The 23,701-nt window shown below is 40.4% G+C and overlaps 1 protein-coding gene and 1 non-coding gene across 2 annotated transcripts; both read right to left on the reverse strand.

Annotated features, from left to right (window-relative positions):
* Positions 1–1,740: 1,740 nt before the first annotated feature.
* On the reverse strand, positions 1,741–15,335 carry Eif1ax (eukaryotic translation initiation factor 1A X-linked). Its single transcript, XM_051141337.1, has 7 exons — positions 15,062–15,335; positions 10,742–10,825; positions 9,883–9,986; positions 9,235–9,285; positions 6,259–6,340; positions 4,895–4,986; positions 1,741–2,070 (listed from the first exon to the last, which is right to left on the reverse strand). Exons 1-7 carry the CDS (start codon positions 15,075–15,077, stop codon positions 2,065–2,067), a joined length of 435 nt encoding a protein of 144 aa, XP_050997294.1. The 5' UTR covers positions 15,078–15,335; the 3' UTR covers positions 1,741–2,064.
* On the reverse strand, positions 12,189–12,352 carry LOC127186000 (U1 spliceosomal RNA). Its single transcript, XR_007830260.1, has one exon. It is a non-coding gene; the product is annotated as a U1 spliceosomal RNA (small nuclear RNA).
* Positions 15,336–23,701: the final 8,366 nt, after the last annotated feature.

Genomic DNA, 23,701 nt, shown 5'->3' on the forward strand with positions numbered 1-23,701 from the left:
CTGGGCTGGAATCATGTTTTATGTGACATCCAGCTGATGAAACACTTCTAAGGTACAGGTGTAATTACTAAGGAAGAAAAGTGCTCATCAAATGCCTCAGGGCTGGTTTCAACCCTGCTCTCAGATGCATTCTGCCTAAGCAGAGGAATTCCACAGAGGAAGAAATACAGACTCCATCACTGCATCTTTCCTAACATTTTCATGGTACCCCAGATTCTGAAGCCGAGTGTGGAAACCTAGGAGACGACAAACCTAGAGAAGACCTCCTTGCTTTTGAAAGTGTGAAGGTGCATTCCTTTGTATATTACTTTTCAGGAATGAAATACCTTCTATATTCTAGTAGGATACAAGGTCCACAAGCGGCATGATGGATCTTAGTTCTCAACTTGCATGGTTTTGGTGTGTTTACTGAATCCTGGCTAGCTCAGCTCTAAACGTAGTAACTCCCAAAATATAAGCAAACCCAAGTCCCTAGGAGAAAGAAGACGGGCTTCCCCATGGGTCCTCCCCAGACCGGCTACATAATACAATTGTTCCTAATGTGGAGTCAGAGTAGAATATCCTCCTCCGCAACATGCTATTCTTTTTTCAGCTATAGCTCTTTGATTCAGAAATAAGAAAGCATCTTTTCACTAAGCTTGTTATTTTGAGACCTTATTTCAAAATTAGCATTAAAAAAGTTTCTAAAACCATGTACCCACCCCAGGCTGGCCTTGAAATCCTGATCCTCCTGCTCGGACCTTACAAGTGCAGGATTACAGGTCATGCCATTAAATCAGGCTTAAGTTTATTATTTCCTTATTTGCCACTCAGCTAGGGAAAAAGCCTGACAAAGCATTAATTTATGTTTTTGCTATGTAATATTCATATTGTTATGAACGTAAATCTTTACTTGCCTATATTTTATTTGTTTATAAAGCAATCAACAGCGTAGCTCACGTAAATAAGATTCCTGAAAAAAGAAATACTCCAACACAATCTTTCTGTTGGGTAAAAGGATTCTACACACATGATTAAAGCAATATTTTCCTTGTTTGGGAAATTTCCTATTCATACTAGTTGAGAAGAGAGACCATCTCAACAATTAAAATAGTATGTCCTATGTTAAGACAACTGAGCACCACCTAGTGTTCAATTTCTGCAACTACTGACCTTGATTCAAATTTGGCATTAAAAACGAGTTTCTAAAAACATTTTAGAGCCAGGCGGTGAACACTTTTAATATGAGAGCTTGGGAGGCAGACTTTGTGAGCTCAAGGCCATCCTGGTCTACAGAGTGAGTAACAGCCAGGGCTACACAGAGAAACCCTGTCTCAATGCTGCACAAACAAAAACCGCCAAAACAATTTTGCAAATGCCTTTCCTCCCCAGTAAGCTGATGACTGCAAAATAAAATCATGAAAAGAACTTACATGGTATCAAAACTAGTATAAAAATAGCCACATACTTAAATATGAAAAGCAGACCTATCATTTTTGCCTTTAAATAGATTTCTGCCATGTGTGGTAGTACATCCATATGATCTCAGTACGCAGGAGGCTACTAAGGAAGGAGGGTCACAGCTAGTTTGAGGTCCACTACAGGACTACAGTGGACTCCAAGCTAGTCTCATACAAAGTTAGACTCTGTCTTAAAATATAACAAAACAAAACACAGATTTCTGCCTCCATTTGTATCAAAATCTCTGGGCAACTGGAATATACACAAAGACTGTACAGTCAACAGGTATGCAAAAGTGGGGCTTAATCATAATTTATAATGAGTACAAGGCAAATGGTTTATTCAAAAACATCCGTTTACTTACTGGAAGGGGTCAAAGTAGGAAAGGCAGTAACTGTATTTTTTTTCTTACATGGTCTTGAGTACCATTAAATCAAATGAACATAATGGGCTTAGCATATCAGTTACGATATTATCAGTTTTGAAAGACCTAATTATCAAATCAAGTCTGCCTCAACAAATTACAATCAAGATAGTGAAAACTTTCCCTTTAAGTCTATAGCCAGATTCCAAACTTGCAAAACAATCTTCAGAAAGACTGGAATGTAAAATGCTGAGCCCATTTTAGATCTGAAAGAGAAAAGAACATTAAGTCAAAGGGAAAATTCTAAAAAGATCCTTTACATGTGCGCATTCATGTGTGATACTGTGGGCTCAGTGCCAGGGGAGCTAGCTTAGAGGAAGAGGACCTCGGGAAATCCAATGTCATTTGCTGGCCTCAGTAGGTACCCACACACATAAACATATATAACCTTTAGAAAACTAACATGTATCACATAAAATATTATGGAGGTCAGAATTTCTAAAAGTGAGTTATAATTGAGACAAGCATACATGTAGAATTCTCTCTTCTGACTGAGTTGATTTCTTTTCCTATATAACCTGTGCCATTTCTCTCATTCATAGACTGTTAGGATCTTAGAATTCTTTTCTTGAGAATGCTTACTGCTCATGGAGAGGACCCTGTTTTGGTTCCTAGCACCCACACAAGGCAGCTCACAACTGCCTGCAACTCCCGCTCGAGAAAATCTAACACCCTCTTTCGGCTTCTACTGGCACCCACACACGTGTGCAGACACACATGCACACACAAATAAAACAAAATGTTCCTTTTTAATTTAAGAAGTAAAATAAAAACTCAAATAACCAGCACAAAAGGAAGGAGACAGCAAACTTTATCAGCCACTAAGCTGTCTACCAGCCCTGATTTGACCTCTATGTGCATGCCCTAGCATGAGTGTACTTGCTCATCCACCCATACACCCAAAATAAATAAATGTTTCAAACAATGTAAATTTTGGGGGTAGAGATGGCTTGATGGTTAAAATTGTTTATTGCTCCTGCAGAGTTTTGTTAGTGGCACCCACACTGGGTGGATCACAACTGCCTTTAATTCCACTTCCAGAGGATCTGATGCCCTCTTCTGGTCTCCATGGACAGCTCACCTATAAACCTGGGGCACCTAACTCACACACAAATCACATAAGGAAAAAATGAAATAAAAAAATGGAACATAAATTCAGCATCATCCTTCCCTTCACAGACCTGTGGCTTTCTATGTTTTGTTTTCTTTCCCTCTCCTCCTCTTTCCGAATTACTAGGTAACTACTCAGGACCTTGTACATGCTAGGGAAGTACTCTACCACTGAGTTATGGCCCTTGCTCAAGATTTTGTAATTTCTTAAAGAGTCTTAACCTTAGTATAAGCATCAAAATTTTTGGATTAGCATCTAACCCACAACATATAGTTAGTGTATGTTCATTCTATTGCCAGAATACAAGTAACAATTTAGTAAAAGAATGTTTTGCTGGGAGTGACAGTGCAGGTCTTTAATCTCAGCACTTGGAGGAAGATGACCCTGTGACTTTGAAGCCAGCTAGCCTCATAATAAGAAAAACAAACACCACTACTATGACCTCCTCTCAAATCTCCAAAGGAAGCTACATTTTAAAAAATGCTTTCAAAAAGTCCAACTGTGAAGTATGCTATAAAATGTTACTTATTTTATGTGCCTGGTGACCTCAGAGACCAGGGGAGGTATGAAGTGCCCTGGAATTGGAGTTACATATGGGTGTTGGGCCTTCTGGAAGAGGAGGCAGTGCCCTTAATCACTAAACCATTCAGCCCTCCAGCCCTAAAATGTTTTTCTAAAGGTATTGAGTGAGACTGAAGAGATGACTCAGCAGCTAAGAGCACTGGGTACTTTTCCAGAGGATCAGGGCTCAATTCCAGCACCCACATGGCAGCTCACACGTGCCTGCAACTCCAGTTCCAGGGCTTCTGACACTCTTACCCCACCCATATTCTCTAAAACACCAATGTACATAAAAATCTTAAAATGTCTTTAGTTTTACTATTTTATAAATATAGGTGTGTTTGTGAACAGAGGTTAGAAAAACTCTACCCAGCCTCTGGAACTGGAGTTATAAGCAGTTATGAGCTGCCTGAAGTGTATTAACTGATAAACCATTTTCTCCAGCTCCTAAAATGTTTTTGTTATGGCAATACCATGTTCAAAGCTAGGTGTGGTGCAAGGTATTGCTATGTAGCTCTGGCTGGTCTGGTATTTGCTTTGCAACCCAGGGTGACCTCAAATCGGCAGCAATCACCTTGGCTTCAGTCTCCCAATTACCAGGATTATAGGTATATGCTACCACACCTTGCTTACAGTTTGACCTCTAAATAATTCTTATGACTTAATCAATGGTTAGGTCTCAAAATACATATATTAATGGTGCTAAAAATAGTTTTCATGGCAACAGTTCAAATATGCACATTTTGTCTCTACTATCCTTTTATCTCTCCACCTTGATCTTCCTCCTTATAAACAGAGCCTTTACTTACTTTCTTTTAAAAAGATGTATTTATTTATTATGTATGTAGTGTTCTGCCTGCATGTATGGCTGCACATCAGGAAAGGGCATCAGATCCCAGCATAGATGGCTGTGAGCCATCATGTCATTGCTGGGAATTGAACTCAGGAGCTCTGGAAGAGCAAACAGTGCTCTTATCCTCTCAGTCACCTCTCCAGCCCCCAGAATCTTTACTTTCATGTTCCTCCCACCCACAAATATATATACACTCTCATTTAAATGTTCTATATTCCTAGTATTGGAATTTTTAAAAAAAGATTTATTTATTATATATACAGTAATCTGTTTGCATGTACACGTACACACCAGAAGAGAGCATCAGATCTCATTATAGATGGTTGTGAGCCACCATGTGGTTGATGGGAATTGAACTCAGGACCTCTGGAAGAACAGCTAGTGCTCTTAACCTCTGAGCCATCTCTCCAGCCTCTAGTATGGGAATTTAAGGGAAAGGGCTAGTATGTTTGTATGTAACTCATGAACAAAAACTAGGAAAAGCAGGCTGTGTCTGTCTACTTACATCATCGATGTCTTCATCATCATCCCCAATGTCATCAAACTGAATTTCATCATCATCTCCAGGACCAAATGTATCAGTTTCATTGATTTTAGCTAAAAAAACAAAAAACAAAAACAAAACAAAACATACAGCAAAAATACTGTTAATATAAAATGTTGACTTCCAGCTTTCTACTGATTTTGCTATAAGGAGCAAGATATTAAAACATGGAGAGTATTTTACTTTTCTTTTGTTCACAATGGCTATTGAGCAAGGCAAGATCTAATTATACTAACCCTGAAGCAATTACCCCCTTCAGGTATGCTCCAGAAGTTTATGTATATACTAACAACTTTATTTCCTATCTCAAAACCAAACCAAACAAAAGTTACTGTAGGAGGGAGAAAGATTTGAGGAGTCATTACTGGCCTTGATATTAGGGATGGTTTCAAGTGTCCAGAAAACTTAACTCCTGATCAAAGTGGACCATACAGAAACAACAACCAAACAAACCAAGAAACAAAAACAAAGGAGAAGAAAAGAGCAACTGATGACCATAGATCACTAATTAGGAAGAAACATCTGAGAAAATCATGCTTTTCCTTAAGGAATGAAGAGGAATTCGGTATGCCACCCCATCTCCAAATGCCTTACTCTTTCCTAGATCAGAATGGCAAGTTTAAGCCAGGCGTGGTGGCGCACGCCTTTAATCCCAGCACTCGGGAGGCAGAGGCAGACGGATCGCTGTGAGTTCGAGGCCAGCCTGGTCTACAGAGTGAGTCCAGGACAGCCAAGGCTACACAGAGAAACCCTATTCGAAAAACAAAACAAAATCAGAGGCAGAATGGCAAGTTTATAATTCTTATTAGGGTCTTACAGTTTGTATTTTGAGGGGGAAAACAAAGAATAAAAATTCCTACAGTAATGCATAAGGACGCAATAGATTAATAAGTGACATTCCCTAAAATCTCATACTACTTAGTCACTACTCTGTATATTTACAAGCATAAGTGGGGTATTTTTCAGTAGTGCCAGTGATTCAACCAAGGTTTTGTGCTTGTCAAGGTGGCCACTACTGAACTGTATTGCACCACCAATCTTCCTCCACAATAATTTTAAGATTGAAGAATTGCAAATTTTAAGATTTTCAATTTCCTTTGGCTGGCACTGTAATTTCTCACCAAATACACTCAACAGGAATAGAATTTTAGCAACTTCTTTCCTATGGTATGTAATATGAAGTACAAGCAGGCATCCTTAACTATAATCATGTACGTACAAACATAAACAGGAGCATCTGTAAACACCGACAAACTATCACTCCTTGCCTACACACCAGCAGAGGACCTAAACACCACATGACAAGTTAATAATGCGGCCATTACCATGTTCTGGAAGCTCGCCATATGCCTTGAGACTTCTAGCTTCATCTGCGTTGTATTTTAAGATGACATCGGCTTTGTTATCCTTAAAACGAAAAGAAGTCATTTTCAGATCCGATTATACCACACTATTATCTGTTCTGTCATAAGTTACTTTCAAATTGAATTTAAAAAATGAAATCTCAATGTTTTGCTGTAGAATCCTACCTTCATTTAATTCAGAAGTTTTATAAACATAACTGAGCAACAATTAAAAATTCAGGAAAAATAAAGCTCTTATCTCTAACATCAGAACTACACAGACTTAACCTTTTATATTACTTACATTTATGCCTTAATCAGAAGCATAGATGCTCCCCCTGGGATAATTTAGAGTGATCAACACAGTCAAAGACTGAGACTTGGCATCATAAACTAAAGAATTTAAGAAATGTGTATGTAGCTCGGTGTGGTGGCGTACGCCTTTAATCCCAGCACTCGGGAGGCAGAGGCAGGCAGACTGCTGTGAGTTCAAGGCTAGCCTGGTCTATAAAGTGAGTCCAGGACAGCCAAGGCTACACAGAGAAACTCTGTCTCAGAAAAAAAATGTGTATGTGCATATAACACATGCATGTGTGAGTGCCTATGGAAGTAGAAGGGGATATCAGATCCCCTGGGACTGCAGTTACTGGTAGGTTGGAGCCACCTGGTATGAGTGCTGGGAACTAAACTCTCGTCCTTTGCAAGAGCAGCCAGCATTCTGAACTGCTGAGCTATCTCTCCAACCAACTATGATGATTAATCTTGTCAATCTCATAGGACTTAGAATCACAAGGAAAAGAAATCTTTAGGTCTTTCTGTGAGTGAGTTTCTAGACTAGGGTTATTAAGGTAGGAAGGTCTGACTTAAATGTATGCAGTACCAGTCCACAGGCTAGGGTCCTGAACTGAATGAAATACAGAAAGACGAATACTAGCATTCATCCATCTCTGTTCTTCTTGACCGGCTGCCCCAGCTTCTGCTGTCATGTCTCCACCATGACAGATTGTGTACCCTTCAACCGTGAGCCAAAATAAACCCTTCTTTACGTTGCCTTTTTTAGGCGACTTTTCACAACAGTAAGGAAACTAAAACTAGGTATCAACCAGAATCTCCTGAAGATAAATTGGTTGGCACCACAAATTTGTTTGTTTCTTGAGACAGGGTTTCTCTGTGTAGCCTTGGCTGTCCTTGAACTCATAATGATCCACCTGCCTCTGCCCCACCCCGAGTGCTGGGATTAAAGGTGTACACTACCATGCCTGGCTGGCACCACCAGTTTATGTATTTCTTAAACAATATTATTATTGTGCGTGTGGGCAATGGAAGCATGAGGAGGTCAGAGGGCAACTCTGTGGAACTGATCCTTTCCTTCCACCCTTGCGTGGGTTCTAGGGATCCAAACTCAGGTCATCAGGCCTATGTAGCTGCCTCACTAGCACCCAATTTGTCTTTGTAAATATTTTTTAAAAAAATATTTCTTCTGTGCTGTCCTCCAAAAACACAATGCCTTAAAATGTTTTCATTTCCCTATTTGAGAAGAATTCTACTCCCTTAAGGGGCGCAAAATGGCTGCTTCACTTTAAGGGCATTGTCATGTAAACTAGCACTTTTAAGACTGTGAAAAGTATACAGAAAGAAGGGGGCAGATAGCAAGAACCTGAGTTTTTTTTCCTAAATCTTTTTTTTAGATGTATTTCCGAGTATGCATGTTTTGCCTGGATATATGTGTGCCCAGCACATGTGTGCCTGGTACCCATAGATCCTCCAGAACTGGAGCTATTGGTGTTGAAAACTGAACCCAGATCTTCTGTAGGAGTCAGTACTCTTAACTGCTAAGCTACCTTTCCAGCCCCAAGAACTTACACTGCTTCCAAACTCCCAGAAGACAGTAATGCCACAATCTTTCTGGACCACTCTCTTAAGTGGCATTGGCCAGAGAAAGGATCATGGGAAATTAGAGTCAGTGTTAAGCCTGTCTGGATTTTGGTGTCTTTTCAAACAAGGAATTATTCTTCCTTTTTTTAGGGTTACTGTTAAGATAAAAAAGAACAAATGGTTTATGAATTTGGAGCAGCTTTTCTTAACCGAAGCACTAATGATATTTCTGAGCCAGCTCATCTTTGTTCTGGGATGCTGTGCATTAAAGGGTGTTCCACATCACTAACTACCCCAGACCCTCACCCCAGTTATGGTACACAGAATAGTCTCCCAACACCACCTACGCCCCTCTGAAGTGCCAAATCACATACAGAGAACGCTATGGTTTGAAACAAAGATGGCAACTCTTTAATCTGGAACATAAAAGCAAAATACTAACAAAAACTAACTATGATGAAAGGCAAAGAAATAGATATGTATTAAAAAGGGGCCAGTCATAGTGGTTGTAATGCCAGTATTTGGGATGGGGGTGGGACAGGGACAGGAGGATTAGGAATTCAAAGTCATCCTCAGAGACCCAATCTCAACACAAAGTGGGGGACAGAGATTGATCAGCTGCCTCAGGTTCCTGCTGCTATGTCTCCTGTGATGGACTGTTTCAAACTGAGCTAAAATAAACCCTTCCTTCCTTTTGCCTGTGTCATAGCAATTCGAAAATGAATGTACGAGGCTGTATGCCATTTGTGGGAATATAACTAGATTCATTCAGCTGTAAAACCCTACAATAATGGCTCCTAGATTTTTAAAGACCTGTAAAGTAAAAAAGAAAAATTGGAGGACAATTAAAACAAACAAACAAAAAAACAAAACCACTACATAGAAGTATCATTCATTCTAAAAGGGGGAACTGCAAATACTAAAGACAGAGACCATTTTTCTTTATAAACACTGAATGTTCAATTCCTTAGACTGCCATCTGGGAACCATAATGCCAGGGACACCCAATATAATGCCCCAAACACAATGGGCTATTTATTAAATTCAAGCAAATAAACAGCAAATTTGAAAGTAATGCTTTACCTGGTAGTCTCGGAGGCCCACCAATATGATATCTGAGGTATTTATCCAAACCTACAAAAGAGAAGTCACTGTGTAAGATATTTTAAATCAAGTGGAATTAAGAAATCCCAGAGAAGACACACTTAAGAGAACAGGTGACGTCACAAGTTACCTGGGTATCTACTATGAAAACAGAAAAAAAAAAAAAAAAAAAAAAAAAAAAAAAAAAAGCGGTGTTCTAAGTCTCTCTCTCTGTCTTCTACCCACCCGGAAGTGCATGGCTTTCATGACCCTTTTCCTTTGTGAAGGACTGATAGTACCGAAATAAAACACACCCTAACCCTGCACCCACTTTCACTCAGTGCTGGGACTGCCTGGAACCCAAAGGGCCTCTTTAGGACTCTTTCAAACGGGAATAACTCTCCAGCTCTTCTTTCGTAACATCAACATTCTTAAAGATAGGCTATTTGGTTTTGAATCTGGTCCTCAAATTATATTTGTTGGGTAAATATTTCCTAACAATTCAGATCCAAGCTAAACATTTTGGGCAGGAATGTAACACAGGTGAGGCAAACGATTCCCTAAATAATGTAATCTGTAAAATTACTTCTATGGTCTTACACTGAACTTACATTTATATTAGAATAAAACAAATGCTCATACACTCACCTTTTTTCTTAGTTTCCCTCTGATGTGGCATAGCCTCTTTACGCCGTCGAAACACATTGCTTCTAATCGTCCGTTTCCCAGCATTTTGATGACCTGAGCATACTCTAAATGGATGGGGAGGGGAGAAAAAAGATAAGAAACATTGCTCACTTTTTTCATAAAAGCAACTTTATAAAAGTCCACTGAAAATTGACAAGAACACATGGTTGCATTTCTAAGGAACAGACATAGGAGAAATAGGAAATAAACAGGCTAGTTAATGGTTGAAGCAGAAATGACTTTGTAATATATAACAAACTGGGTCTGTTATTAGATGAGTAAGGAGACAGACGACTGCCCTTGTGACCATGTTCTCCTTCCAGAGATCAAAGGTGCCAAGTCCCAGGATGTACACTACGCCTCATAAATCTCACATCTTCCTTATTTCTCCCTCTTTGAATCTTTACCGAAATCTCATGGAAGCACTGCGAAAGTTAATGATATCCAGGCTAAATTGGCATAACAGTAATTATTCTTGGAAAGCCAGAATCACCTTTTACTTGGGTAACATGCCAAATTCTTTTCTTTTTCTTAAGCTGGGACATTGCCACATAGCCTGGGTTAGCCTGGAACTCAGGAGATCCACAAGCCCGTCTCTCTGCCTCCTGCGGGTTGGGATTAAAGGTGTTTGGCCTAAAATGCCAAGCTCTTAACCAGCATCTTTTAAAAAAAGGAAAACCCAAATGTCTGTACAAATAAACTCAGACACTAACAGGCAGGCAGCCAGGACTCTAGTCTCTTAGGCAGAAAATGTTTGATTGCCAGCACAAGAAAACAAATTGAAAAACCTAACAAGAGCCCAACATATCCAACCTCTTACCTTGTCCATCTTCCTTGAACACCAGCTCTCGTTTTTCAGATTCATTCTCATTCTTTCCTCTACGTCTGTTTTTACCTCCTTTTCCTAGTGGTTTGTTAAAAGAAAAAAAAAAGGTATCAATTATCTGTAAAAGGAAAAGTGTTAAACATTGCTTAACAGATTTAGAAAATCATCTTTTTTTTTTTGGTTTTGGTTTTGGTTTTCAAGACAAGGTTTCTCTGTGTATTCCTGGCTATTCTCAAACTCAGAGATCTGGCTGCCTCTGCCTCCCAAGTGCTGGGAAGGTATGCACCACCATCAATCACCCAGCTAGAAAACTATCTTTAAAAGTTAATTAAATTTAAAACTTCACCTAATCTTGTTAATTATGTTAAACTTACAATGTTCAGGTGTTACCACATTATTCTCCTTACTCTTCCTGGAATTCCTTTTGGGGATTTTGTATCTTAAGTAACATCTTTATTTTTTTCTTTTATTGAAAATACCTTTTTTTTTTTCATATATTCTGATTCTGGTCCCACCCATGTCCCATCCCATATGAATTCACTTTCTGCCTCTCATGAGAAAACAAATAGGTATCTAAGGAATAATAATAAAGTAAAATAAGACACAATAACGAACAACTTGGAATATGACAAAGCCAAGAAAAGTACAAGAAATGTATGTAGAGACACACATGCTTCACCCCATAAAACCCAAAAGCCATAATATAGACGTAAGGAGCTGTGAAGTAAGGTTAAAAAAAAAAGCAAGCCCTGGCAGGACATTATGTGTTTGGAAAAAACCTCTAAAGATGCCACTGAGTTCCTTTTGTGTTGGCAATATACTGCTGGGCATGGGGCCTCTTCTTAGAGTGGTTGGATGACCACAGTGACCATTCTTCTAACTACTTTTTGAGAGTACCATCCGTTTACTTGTCATATTCACCTTGAATATTGTCATTTATTCTCCACTTATTCACAAATTTCAGAGATTAAATAACTCAAACTTTTACCCACATTCAGCCCTACTCTCCTTTTTCCTACTAGAGCTCTCATATTAAGGTCTTTCCAGAGAACTCTGTTGCCACAATCTTAACCACATAGGCCTTGGCCTTTTCTTTTCTTTTTAGAGACAGGATCTCACATTATAGCCCAAGCTAGCTGTGAAATCCAGGCAATCCTTTTGTCTCAGTCCCCTGAATGCTGGGAGTACAAGTGTGAGGCACCATACTGGGTCCTAATAAATTTTACAACGCCATTTCAGTCATTCCTGACCCATTACGAAAGGAGAGCAAACACAAAGATGGCAGGTGTGTGTGTGTGTGTGTGTGTGTGTGTGTGTGGAAAATGAAGTTATGGCTTCTAGAATGGAACATACTGATTTTATGATGGCAGAAGATTAGTGCCCTTGAGTGTCCAAACTTCTCTCTCTCTCTCTCTCTCTCTCTCTCTCTCTCTCTCTCTCACAGGGGAGAGCGTGAACACGGTCCCCCACTACCACAAATTATGCAGTCGAGTTTCCTGCATTTGGGGAAATCGCAGGGATCAGCACATCCAGAGTGCAATGGATAAGCCTTGCCCTGGGAAAACTACCTTTGTGATCATGATATCTCCCCTGCCAGGTAAGTATGAGAGCGTCTAAACTTTATCTTGTAAAGTGCATCATACCTGAGATATCCGAAGTTTAAAAGCAAGAAGTTAACTGCCTCTAGAGCCTCTTTTAAAATGTATTTAATGTTTATGAGTGTTTGGTGTGCATGTGTGTCTGTCCATCATGGGTATTTCTGGTACCTAAGGAGGTACTAGAAGAGGACGTTGGATGCCCTGCAAATGGAGTTATGGACAGTTGTAAACTGCCTTGTCGGTGCTGGGAACTGAACCAGGCACCTCTGAAGAGCAGCCAGTATTCCTAACTGCTGAGCCATCTCTCTACTCCTACATACTTTAGAGGTAAGCATATAAATTAGAAAAATAGGTATAGGGGCATTTGCCTGTAATCCCAGGTATTACACGTACGCATTAACACATTCCCTTTTCTATTTTATTGCCATGAAATCAAATGCTCTTCAAATTCCCCTTTGAAACAATGAAGGCCAGTGGACCTTTAATTCCAGAAGTGGAAAGATTTTAAGAAAACGTAATAAAATCCAGGCGCAATGGCGCACATCTTTAATGCCAGCACTTGGGGAGGCAGAGGCAGGCGTATCTCTGTTAATTCAAGGCCAGCCTGGTCTACAAAGCTAGTCCAAGATAGCCAAGGCTACACAGAGAAACCCTGTCTCTAAAAATAAAATAAAACAACAAAGTAATAAAAAGAATAACCTTTCTTTCCTTTTATTTTTTAACTCCACTTTCTTTCTAAAAGACTTATCTAGTTCTTAAGCTCAATCACAATTCTCAAATTCTTTAAACGACAGAGGTGTCTCAGAGAAATAAGCCCAGACAGGGTATTTCTTAAAATACATTAGGCTAGTGACTAGATGTGATTTAGTCTAGAACTTGTCTCCTTGGAACCAAAGGGGAGCCCACTATTCACCCAAGGGTGGAGTCACCAGAAGGGAGGTGAGTAAGTCCAACAAATATTTATTGAGCATCTTTTAGGCTAAGTACTACTGAGGCAATGTGATTATGACTGACACTATTCCCACCCTCATGATTTACACCTAGTTCGGCAACTGGAAATGGAGTCACTAGAATTAAGGGGAGAGTAAGACACCTCATGTACTGAGGTGATCCAGTTGCCACCTCAGAATAAGGAAGTTGACAAACAGGAATTTTAAAATTTGAACATATCAACTCGTTCACAAAACCGTGACCAAGTACTCAGAGGTCTAACGTGAGCGGTGACAGGTACAAAGAGTAATTAAATCGACTCCCTGGAGCCAACTTTCAAGCAGAAAAGAGAACACTAGCAGGCATGGCGATTCCCACGGATGAAGTATCGATGTGCGTGTACCGTGGTGGAGTACAGAGAGGAGCAGTGGCAGCAAAAGCTGGAGTTACAGGCGTGTGTGTGTGTGTGTCTGTCTGTCTGTGAACCTGTTATGAACTGCTCCTATGTGTGTGAACCTAAGTTCGTTTCTCTTACTCAGGAAGACACACATCTCTTCTGCCCAAAGAAAAATATTTTTGTTTTTGGAGACAGGGTCTCTCTGTGTGTAGCCTTGGCTGTCCTGGACTCACTTTGTAGACCAGGCTGGCTTCGAATTCACAGAGATCCTCTTGCCTCTGCCTCCTGAGTGCTGGGATTAAAGGTGTGTGCCACCACCACCAGGCTCCAAAGGAGATTCTTGAGAGCTGTGTAATGTGTTCCTTTCCTGTAGGCAATACAAGCTTTTCACTATTTTTTTTTTTAACTTGCACAAGTTTTGAGAAATTATGAGGACAATGAATACAGCAAGACTTTAATTCCGGCTACTCAGGAGGCTGAAACAGGAGAATCCCAAATTCAATGTTAATCGGGGCTACAGAGCGGGTTCCAGGCCAGCCTGGAAGCAGAGCAAAGGGATAGAATGCCGTAAGTATTGATTTGACCCCACAAAATACTGTAAATATATAAAAATGAGAATGGCCTCAGGGACGCTTAACTTCTACTTAGAAATATTAGGCGCTTCAGTTTTGGAAATCCCAAATTAAATGTACTCTCATGCCTGATAATTTGAGAACATTTGCACTCAGAATGGAAGGAACTTCAAAGATTTTTTGTTTTTTTTTCCATCACAACATGTACACCATCTAAAGCAAAAGTGGAAAAGTTGGCTAAATATGGGTCAAGTGCTCTGGGGAGAAAAGTGAAGTCCCGTAAAGCCATGGAGCAAAGTGATTCTCTTAGAGATGAACTTTCAAAATGCATCGAATTTTGCCCATTGGTTACTAGGGAGCAGCCTCAACAGTACCAACTAAGTGTCCATAAAGAAGCCTATGGAGGAGGTACCAGATGGGCACGAAAGCGAGCAGGGCATCACCCTTTTTCAAAGTTTAGACTCGCTCCTAGGGCTTAACTCCCACGTGCAGGAAGCTCAAGCAGCCCGAGGCAGGTGTTCCCCCACGGGCCCCCTTGGCGCCGCGGTCAGTGTGGCGCGAATCAGGGGCGCAAGCCCACATTCTCACACAGGAGGCCCTACAAAAAATGGCGTCGTCTCCACCCCAATGTGACCAAACTGGGAACCAGGAGTAACTTCCCTACGCTCCTACCGAATCCTGAGTAGGACACAGAGAATGCAGCCAGAGAGGCAAGGAAAGATGGCAGGAAGGTCACTGCGGCCTGGGCTGACCTCGAGGCCGCGAGCTGGGCCAGGGACGCCGGCTGGGAGCAAAGCCGCGGTCCCGGCGTCCTTACCTTTATTCTTGGGCATGGCGGAAAAGACTAGCTGGCAGCGTGTGGGATCGTGATCTGGAGGGCAGCAGGGATGGCGGTGACTCCGACGGGCGACGCTGAGAAGCGCGCGGGATGCAGGCTGTGCAGGAGGCCGAGAAGCGTGCTTGGCTGAGGTTGGTCACCGGTGCTTCCGAGAGTCGCCCGTGCCCACGCTCAGCAGTGGCAAATGGCGTCGCGGCAGCCGGTTGAGCTTTTCCCCGCCCTCTTCCTCCCCCGCCTGCGGGGGCCGGCCTCCCGCCCTCCTCGGACTCTAAGGCGCAGGCGTGGCCCAGAGGAAGCCTTTTGGTGGGAGAAAGGGGGGCGGGGAGGAGGCGGGAGGAGAAGCCTTGGGGGGCGGGGGGGAGGAGCTCACTGCCGCCGTAGGGCTTGCAGTGGGTGGAGTGAGGTCCTGCGTCACAGCGGAGGGTGGAGGGGAAATTGAGGTAGTGCGGGCTGCTAGCGTGGGCGCTCTCAGCTGCTTCCCAGCCAAGTGAGTCCCGGCTTGACAAGCTGCTGACTCATTAACCACCTAGTTAGCAGAGTTTTAATGTGGTCCTTTCACCGGCCCAGTCAGGCTGCGAAGTCTGAGGCCTTTTTGTCATCCCTTTCCAAACTTTAATGGAATATTTGCGTAGTACTTAAAACAACAACAACAACCACCCCCGCAAACCACCTCTATCTTTTCTAACTCTCTGTAGCCAGGTCTGTTGTGCGTTAATAGCACTTAACAGAATGCCTGCACATAGTAGGTTGTTTAGCACACAGGGGACAAAAGGAAGGGATGGATGCAAGCTGATCTTAGGGACTGAATCTCCCAAAATTCATGCTGAAGTTCTAATTCCGAATGCCTATGTATAGGACTGTATTTGGATATTAGGTCTTTAAAAAGAAGATTATTAGATAGAAATGAAATCCTTAGACCTGACTGATGGCAAGCCAGTATGACTTGGAAAATGACATTAAACCAGGCATGGTGACATAGGCCTTGAATCCCAGCACTGAGGAAGCAGAGGAAAGTAAATCTCCATAAATTCCAGGCCAGCCAAGGGCTATGTAGTGAGACCCTATCTCAAAAACAAAAACAGAAGGAAAGCAATTAGGCACCTCGGCATAATGAGGCATAAAGAGGAACACTTCCCAAGCCAGTGATCATTTGTAAGCCACAGAGATCTCAGAAAAAAACAGACTTGTCTCTACCTTCACCTGCCTTGACTTGGAGCCTTCAAGACTGAGTAAAAGTAGTAGGCAGGCCTGGTAGTTCACAGTTATAATCCTCGCACATGTGAGACTGAGGCAGAAGGATTGCTACAAATTTGGGGGGAAAGCTGTGCTACGTAGCTGTTAGTTCCAGGCTAGCCTGGGCTACATAGGGAGAGCCTGACTACAAAGCAAACACCACAACCAAGAGAAAGTACATTTCTGATGTTTAAATAACTCCTTCTCTGGTTCTTTGTTCTGGCAGTTCTAGCAAAGGAATGCTGTGTAGCTACTTAAAGCAAATAGCTTCACTTCAAACAGGTTGACTTGGGCCAGCAAGAAGGCTCAGTAGTTTAAAAACGCTTATCAGGAAAGGCTGGCACCATGAGTTCAGTCCCTGGAACCCATGGAAGGAGAGAACCAACTCCACAAAGCTGTCCTCTGACTGCCACACATAGCACCCCCCCCCCATTCTTGTGATAATATGTACAAATACAAAGGTAGGCTTATCTTAAATAATCTTCCTGGAAATGTTAGCATTTTAACATCCTTCCTATAGGGAAGGAGACTAAATGACAGAGAAATAAGGTATGATTACCTAGCAGTACTTCTTTACTGTGGACATTTGGCAGTTTTTGGAGACACTTCTGATTGTCACCGGTGGAGGAAGGAATCAATGATACCTGAGTAGAGGCCAGAAATGCTGTTAAATCTCCTATAGCTCTTACTAAAGAATTATCCAGTTCGAAACAAGAATAGAACAGAGGCTGAGAAACTCATTAACAGATGTACTTCCCATAGTATAACTAAAAGATGACAGGCGAATCTGGTCATGCCAGTGCATACTTTTAATCCTCGCACTCCAAGGCTGAGGCTGCAGGAGCCGCTGAATTTAAGGCCAGTTTGGTCTACATATATAGTGAGAACTGGTCTCAAAAAAGGAAAAACGACAGGGGAGTCAAAGTTCTGATTTTCTTTTATTTGCAGTTTTGTTTGTTTGTTTTTTGTTTTTTGTTTTTTTTTTTGGCAACCTGCATTGCTTTTGAGACAGTGCCCACTATGTAGCTCAGGCTTGCTCCATCTCTATTGTGTTGAGATTGGAGTAATGGACTATCATCATGCATGACTGAAAGTCCAAATGATTCTAAGATTGGGCTCTGGAGTTAGACCTGGATTCAAACACAGATTCTACCAAACTCTATGACCTGAGACAGCTACATCATGTTTGTAAGCCTCAGTTTTCTCATCACAGGGATTAATGCAATGTTAGGAGTTTAGCAATTATGCCTAGTACATAAGTAATCAGACCCCAAGTGTACAACTACATGCTTAAACATACTTGATGTAAAGCCTCGTAAGATTAAAAAAAATCAGTTTTTTTTTGAATCTCCTTTAGTAATATTCTTACATCTGATTATCAGGATCACTAAGGAGGTTAATTATGTGGACATTTGGTGAGAAATGTGTAGGCAGAGAAAACAGGGAGGGTAAGGGCTCTATTTGCTGTGCTTGTACTTGCTGTGGCCAGTGCGCTACGTAGTTTTTGTCAACTTGGCAAAAACTACAACTACCTGGGAAGGGAGAATCTCAACCGAGGAATTACCTCCATCAGACTGGCCTGTGGGCATATTTTTGGGGGCATTTTGATCAATGATTGGTGTCGGACATCCACCCCTGTGCAGATGTATAAGTAAGCAGGCTGAGCAAGCCAGAGAGAGCAAGCCAGTAAGCAGCACTCTTCCATGGTCTGTGTCAGCTCCTGCCCTACTTTCTCTCTATAATGACTGTCATCAGGACATGTAAGCCAAAGAAACCCTTTCCTCTCCAAGTTGCTCCCCAAGTGGTCATGATGTCTATCACAGCAGACAGCAATTTAGAACAGATGGTATGACAAAGAATGCAGCAAGCCAGGGAGCAGTTTGGGAGAGAGAGGACCACGATTAGAGATGTAAGGAGACCGGATCTCTTGTAACCCTTGGTAGGTTTTAAACAAATCATTTTGGCTTGTGTGTAAAGAATGGCATTAGGGGACAAAGGTAGAAATTGAAACCGTGCATGAAGTACTGCGGTTGTCCAAGTGAGACAGCTGTGGTAGTTTGGAATAGGACACAAATGTGCGTTGGGGATGATGACATGTTCTAAAACTAGGCTATCATGACGGCCATGCAACTCTGTAACTGTGCTTCAAACACTGAATTGTAAATTTTAAATGATCGAAGTTTATGGTATATGAATTAAATCCCAATCAAAGTAATTTTGAAGACAAATGGGAACTAGGTGCTGAGTGTGGTGGTACATGCCTGTAATCCCGGTACTTTGAAAGCAGTAACAAGATTGCTGCAAGTTTGAGGACAGGCTAGTCTAACCTCAGTTGCAGACCAACCAAGGTTACATCATGAATCCTGTCTCTAAAGTCCAAAACCAAACTAAACCAAAACCTCTAGCCCTCCCCTACAAACTTTTTATTTAAAATATAAAGAAACAGGAGAATAGATTTCAATAAAGAAAAAGATGGAAAATACTGTAAGGACTTAAGTGCAATTAAAAAACAGAAACTTGCAGTGCCATTTGTGTAATTGTATAATTTCACACAACATCTAGAAATGTAGAGATAGAATTAACCAAGCAGCAAAGACTGGAGTTGTTGCTCAGCCAACAGAACAAAAGCAAGGATATAAGAAACGTCAGGATCCTTCTGAGAGAGAAGTTTGGGTGATCAATTCTGAGGTTACAAGGTTCACTTGGGATAGCAAAGGAAATCCAAAGATAACAAAGGAGAAAGGGGAATTTTTGGAGCCAAGTCTGGTAGTTCTGGACTTCTCCAAGAAAAGGATTATTTCCCTTGTGCCTAGCCTGATATTGGGGAATGTGTTCTGCTCACATGGTTCTAAGATGATGCATAGCAAAATTATTAAACACTTACTAAATTAGAAATATCTCTGCTTTAAATTCTATCAATACAATTTCATAAGTAAAATTTGGATAGAAAATTTTATATTATAAAAGTCTAATCATATAACTAAAATAATCACATAAAAGGGACAGGGCTGGAGAGATGGTTCAGAGGTTAAGAGCATTTATTTGACTGTTCTTCCAGAGGTTCTGAGTTCAATTCCCTGCAACCACATGGATGCTCTTGACTATATATAATGTCTGGTGTCCTCTTCTGGCATGCAGGCATACATGTAGACAGAACACTAAATACATAATAAATAAATAAATCTTTTAAAAAGGGACATACACACTTTACTTGAAACTTTATTATATAAATTTCCATTTCTTTTAAAGATTACAAAACCTGTTCTGTGACAGGAATACAAGCAATTGTTCCAGGATTATTCATGGATACATTGGAAAGAGCTTAGGTTACACATTAATAGTATGATTTGCAAACTTCCCAGATTAGACTCTTAAGTAAAACAACTTAAAGAATTCAGTGAAATCTGGTCCTCACAAGCACTTCATAACTATGGCAACAATGCCAAGCATCTGATGCAACTTACCCACCAGTGAAAGGTACAGCACATAAGACCTTTGATATGGTACCTTGCTTGGGCTTCTGGCATGCCTTACTAGAGATAGATTAGTATAAAGGAAGATCATATATAATAGTAGAAAAATATTTCTGATTTTTTTTCCTTTTTTAAAAACTGCTTAAGTAGATACCCACCCCATTCCCACCCATGGCCAAAAATGCAAAATAATTACATCTTTTAGGTATACACCTTCCCTTTTATTTAGGGCAAAAGTTAAGATAAACTAATACATGTATATGATTTCTAGTTACACGCTCATCACTCATCATTAATGCTAATGAATGCTAATGAATGGCAATACTTTGAAACCTTTTTAAATAAAAAACAACAACAACAGAGCTTTATATGGCAAACTACACTTACAGAAACACAACCCAAAGTCTTTATCCTCATGCCCTTGCTTTGTACTTAAAAGTTCTACTTTAAATACTTGTTTGAAAAACTCAGTATACAGTTCATCCAGTACTATAATATAGGAATAAAGATGTTCACTTTCATTGGACATTGAACTAATCTACTTAGAGAGAACTATTATAGTGACTCTCTTCTCAAATACATTTCCATATATTGTACTTAAATGGTATGTGTTAGAAGACATTTTCTTGAGGTTCATACATCTGGACTTAAATCTCTAAATTTTCATTTCCACTAATCTCTAGTTAAAATGTCATATACCTTGCTAGTTGTTCTGGGAAAAGTCATGGATATTTCAACAGCTTATCATGCAGTTCAAGGTTATATGGCAAAACAATGAGGAAAGTGCCTTAAGAGGTAGGAAGTAGGCTCTCATTCCAACCCTTGCTATGCCCATTATGAACAGTTAAAAGACTGGAATAAAAGTGGTACATATGAGACCTATACTGATACCAGGCTTTAAAAAAAAAGTAACTTGACTCAATTACTAGAATTTTTTGAGAACCATCACTTTGGAACCAGTTACAAGTCACTTGGCAACACAGAATACAGCAGTGTCAAAACCACAGAAATCACTGTAGATAAAGATTCTTCTTGGCCGTCCATATTTGGGTATTATTGTGTAGATTCTTCACTGGAAAAAGTGGTTAGTTGTGGCTCTGAAGAATAACACAGTCTCAAGAAACTGAATTCACTCCTTCATTAATTGGTCTCCACCAATGGTCTCTTGGGGAGATCAGCAAAATGTAAGTAACCTGGGGTTGAAAGAGGACTATTTTTATTAATTGAAATAAAAACACTGAATTAAGTCAACTTCTCTGTGAATTAAATAAGGCTCCAAGTGTACATCCAGTTTAGTCTCAGGGAGTTGGACCTCGCAGAGGGACAGATAGAGACTGGACCCTCCTGGTTTAAGCACCAAGGTCAGCCATGAAATCCATCGTTTTTGTGAGTCACAGGAAAGAGACCTTTTTTTGATCCTTTACATTCCAGAGCTCTCTTTTACAAGTCTCAAATTCTCAACACCATAGTGAGATAGAAAGTATTTGATAAAATACAGCAAACCATCCTGAACTATTGTAGGTAACTCATAAAGCCAAGGAATGGAGACTATCAAAGTCATGTTGAAAAGTGTTATTACTGGCCCCCACAGTGATTAAGAACATCTATACCAAGGCCCCAAAGCCTAAAGTCTCTTGTTAACCATCCTTTCCCTCTCACATACATGCCTTCTTTTGAAGCGTCTGCACCTATTCTCTTCAAACTCCTTCTTAGGCTGAGGGTATGGGCATGGCTTAGAGGACACCCCCACTTCTTCTGATGTCTTCTGATCCCCACAGAAGGCTCATCTAAAAACCAGATGGAAAATGGCTGACTGCGCCCTCCCCCAAACCTGTTTATTGGAGTGCAACGCATGTGAAATGTGGAAACTACTGCACATACCCCACATCCTCTCTCCACACACTCAGAACTGACTCTTCCATATGCCAGCCTCACAGCATCTTGACTTTGAGTCTTGCCAAAATTATTTTTAGACTTTTGGGCTTGCTTGTAAAAAAAGATTTACATCACATCTGTTCAATTTAAGGGAGTAATGCACTTAGAAGATACCTTTTTAAACAGAATGAACTGAAATGATTCACAAAAAGTTAAAAAAAATTAAAACAAAAAACAAAACAAAAAAAAATCAAAAAACAAAAAACCCTTGAAACCAAAACCCACACGAAACGAAAAGCAAAACAAAAAATATGTCCCCAAACCCCAAGCAAACCAAAACTTACCTTAATTTAATATCATCACTTGAAAGGAAAGATGCAAAACACACAGTATTGTAATTCATAATTTCCAGTATGTACTTGGCTATGTTAAATGCATTTCTATTGTCTGGGATATTATTTTGCATCATAAACCAAGAGGTGTCTGTAAAGAGTCCTGTCAGTTTAGTTCTTTCTCTCAGTGAAACATTATAGCTGGACCAACACCTCTAGGGAAAGTCCGAGGACTTGGCAACAATGGGTTAAAGACAGAAGACTTCAGGAGTCTTAAAACTGGTAAGGACAGTGTGGCCTGGAAGAGATGGACTTTGTGAAGCGAATGGAAAGGCTAAGCCAGCATGAGTACTACATTGTCAGCTATGTTTGCCCAAAGATGATGTGAATGAACACTGAAGCCAGAGATGAAATCATTACGTTCCTAACCTGCTTTGTCAGAAGGAAGCCTTCAGCTTTGTGAATCTATAACTTGCTTTTCCCCAAGCAAACTGGCAGTTTGATGAGACAAAGAAGGCAATTCATAAAGGAAGTAAACTTGGCATCATACTATAGTAGAGGACTATCCTGAAAAAAAAAACAACAACAACTTGGTTTTTCACTTTAGCTCCTGGCTGGGTGAAAATATGAAGGAAAGGCAGCATGGTGCTATGTGGAGAAACTAAATGGGAGACAGGACAAATGGAAGAATCTGACACACTGAACAGAGAGGGGGAAAAAGGCTTTCTTGCCAGGAAATGGAAAGCAACTTTGGTATGTAGACTGCTAGCATCCTCCGAATATGCACTTTTCATTTAGAAGATAAGCATGCATTTGATTTCGATGCAATCATCATTTCGTGTTGTTTGGGCAAAGAGGGTATTAGAGGTTTTCTTTCTCTTTAGTATCAGAGAAAAATAAAGACTGTTAAGTGTCTTTTATGAATTGCAAAAAGCACACTCTTGGGTTGGTACTCTTAGGTGAGATGATTTCTGATAAAAGCTGCTCAGCAAGTGACTCACATCTATTGTGGCACATTCCTGATGAGATAAGTTAAATCACCTTTTCTTTGCTCATGCTTATCACATCACATATTAATGTACACTGGGCAGTGTGACAAAGATATGGGTAGTGATGATATAGAAGATTCTTTCGCTAAATGGAACTGGAAACTAGCAGGGTAAATGTTAATAATGAGTACTGAACTTGAAGTGCAGACAGGGGCCACTATGGAAACTGGTCACTACTGAAGTCAAAGGAAACATCGTGGCTATGAACTATCAGCAGGGATTCAGAAAACAGTCAGTGCTGATCAGTCATTGAATCTGCCTTAGTTGTGACTTCAGGTCAGGGCAGATGCTGTTTGACCAAGAATATTTTATTCCCTAGAATAAGAAAGTTTAAATCCAATTTCATATGGAGGCCTGTGGCCTTTATTACATTCAAATTAGTGTTTAATATAGAATATCTATTTAAACATGGAATCTCCAGTAAGGCTTTAATTGTCAGTTGATAAAATTCCCTTTTCTCATTTCTTTACTTTGATTCTTTTAAAGGCCTTTAATGTATAATGGCAAAATTTCAAATGATATGCCAAATATTAGGTATGAGGATTATGTAAGGTTAAAAGTGCAAGGACTACTTTCTTAATTAAGGGTGAGACATCCTAAGAAATCACAAAGTATATGGAGTAACTTCATAGGTATAGTCTTGATTTCCTCTCTCTC

This window comes from Acomys russatus, chromosome X, assembly GCF_903995435.1.
Source record: "Acomys russatus chromosome X, mAcoRus1.1, whole genome shotgun sequence".
In the NCBI taxonomy this organism is placed as follows: Eukaryota; Metazoa; Chordata; class Mammalia; order Rodentia; family Muridae; genus Acomys; species Acomys russatus.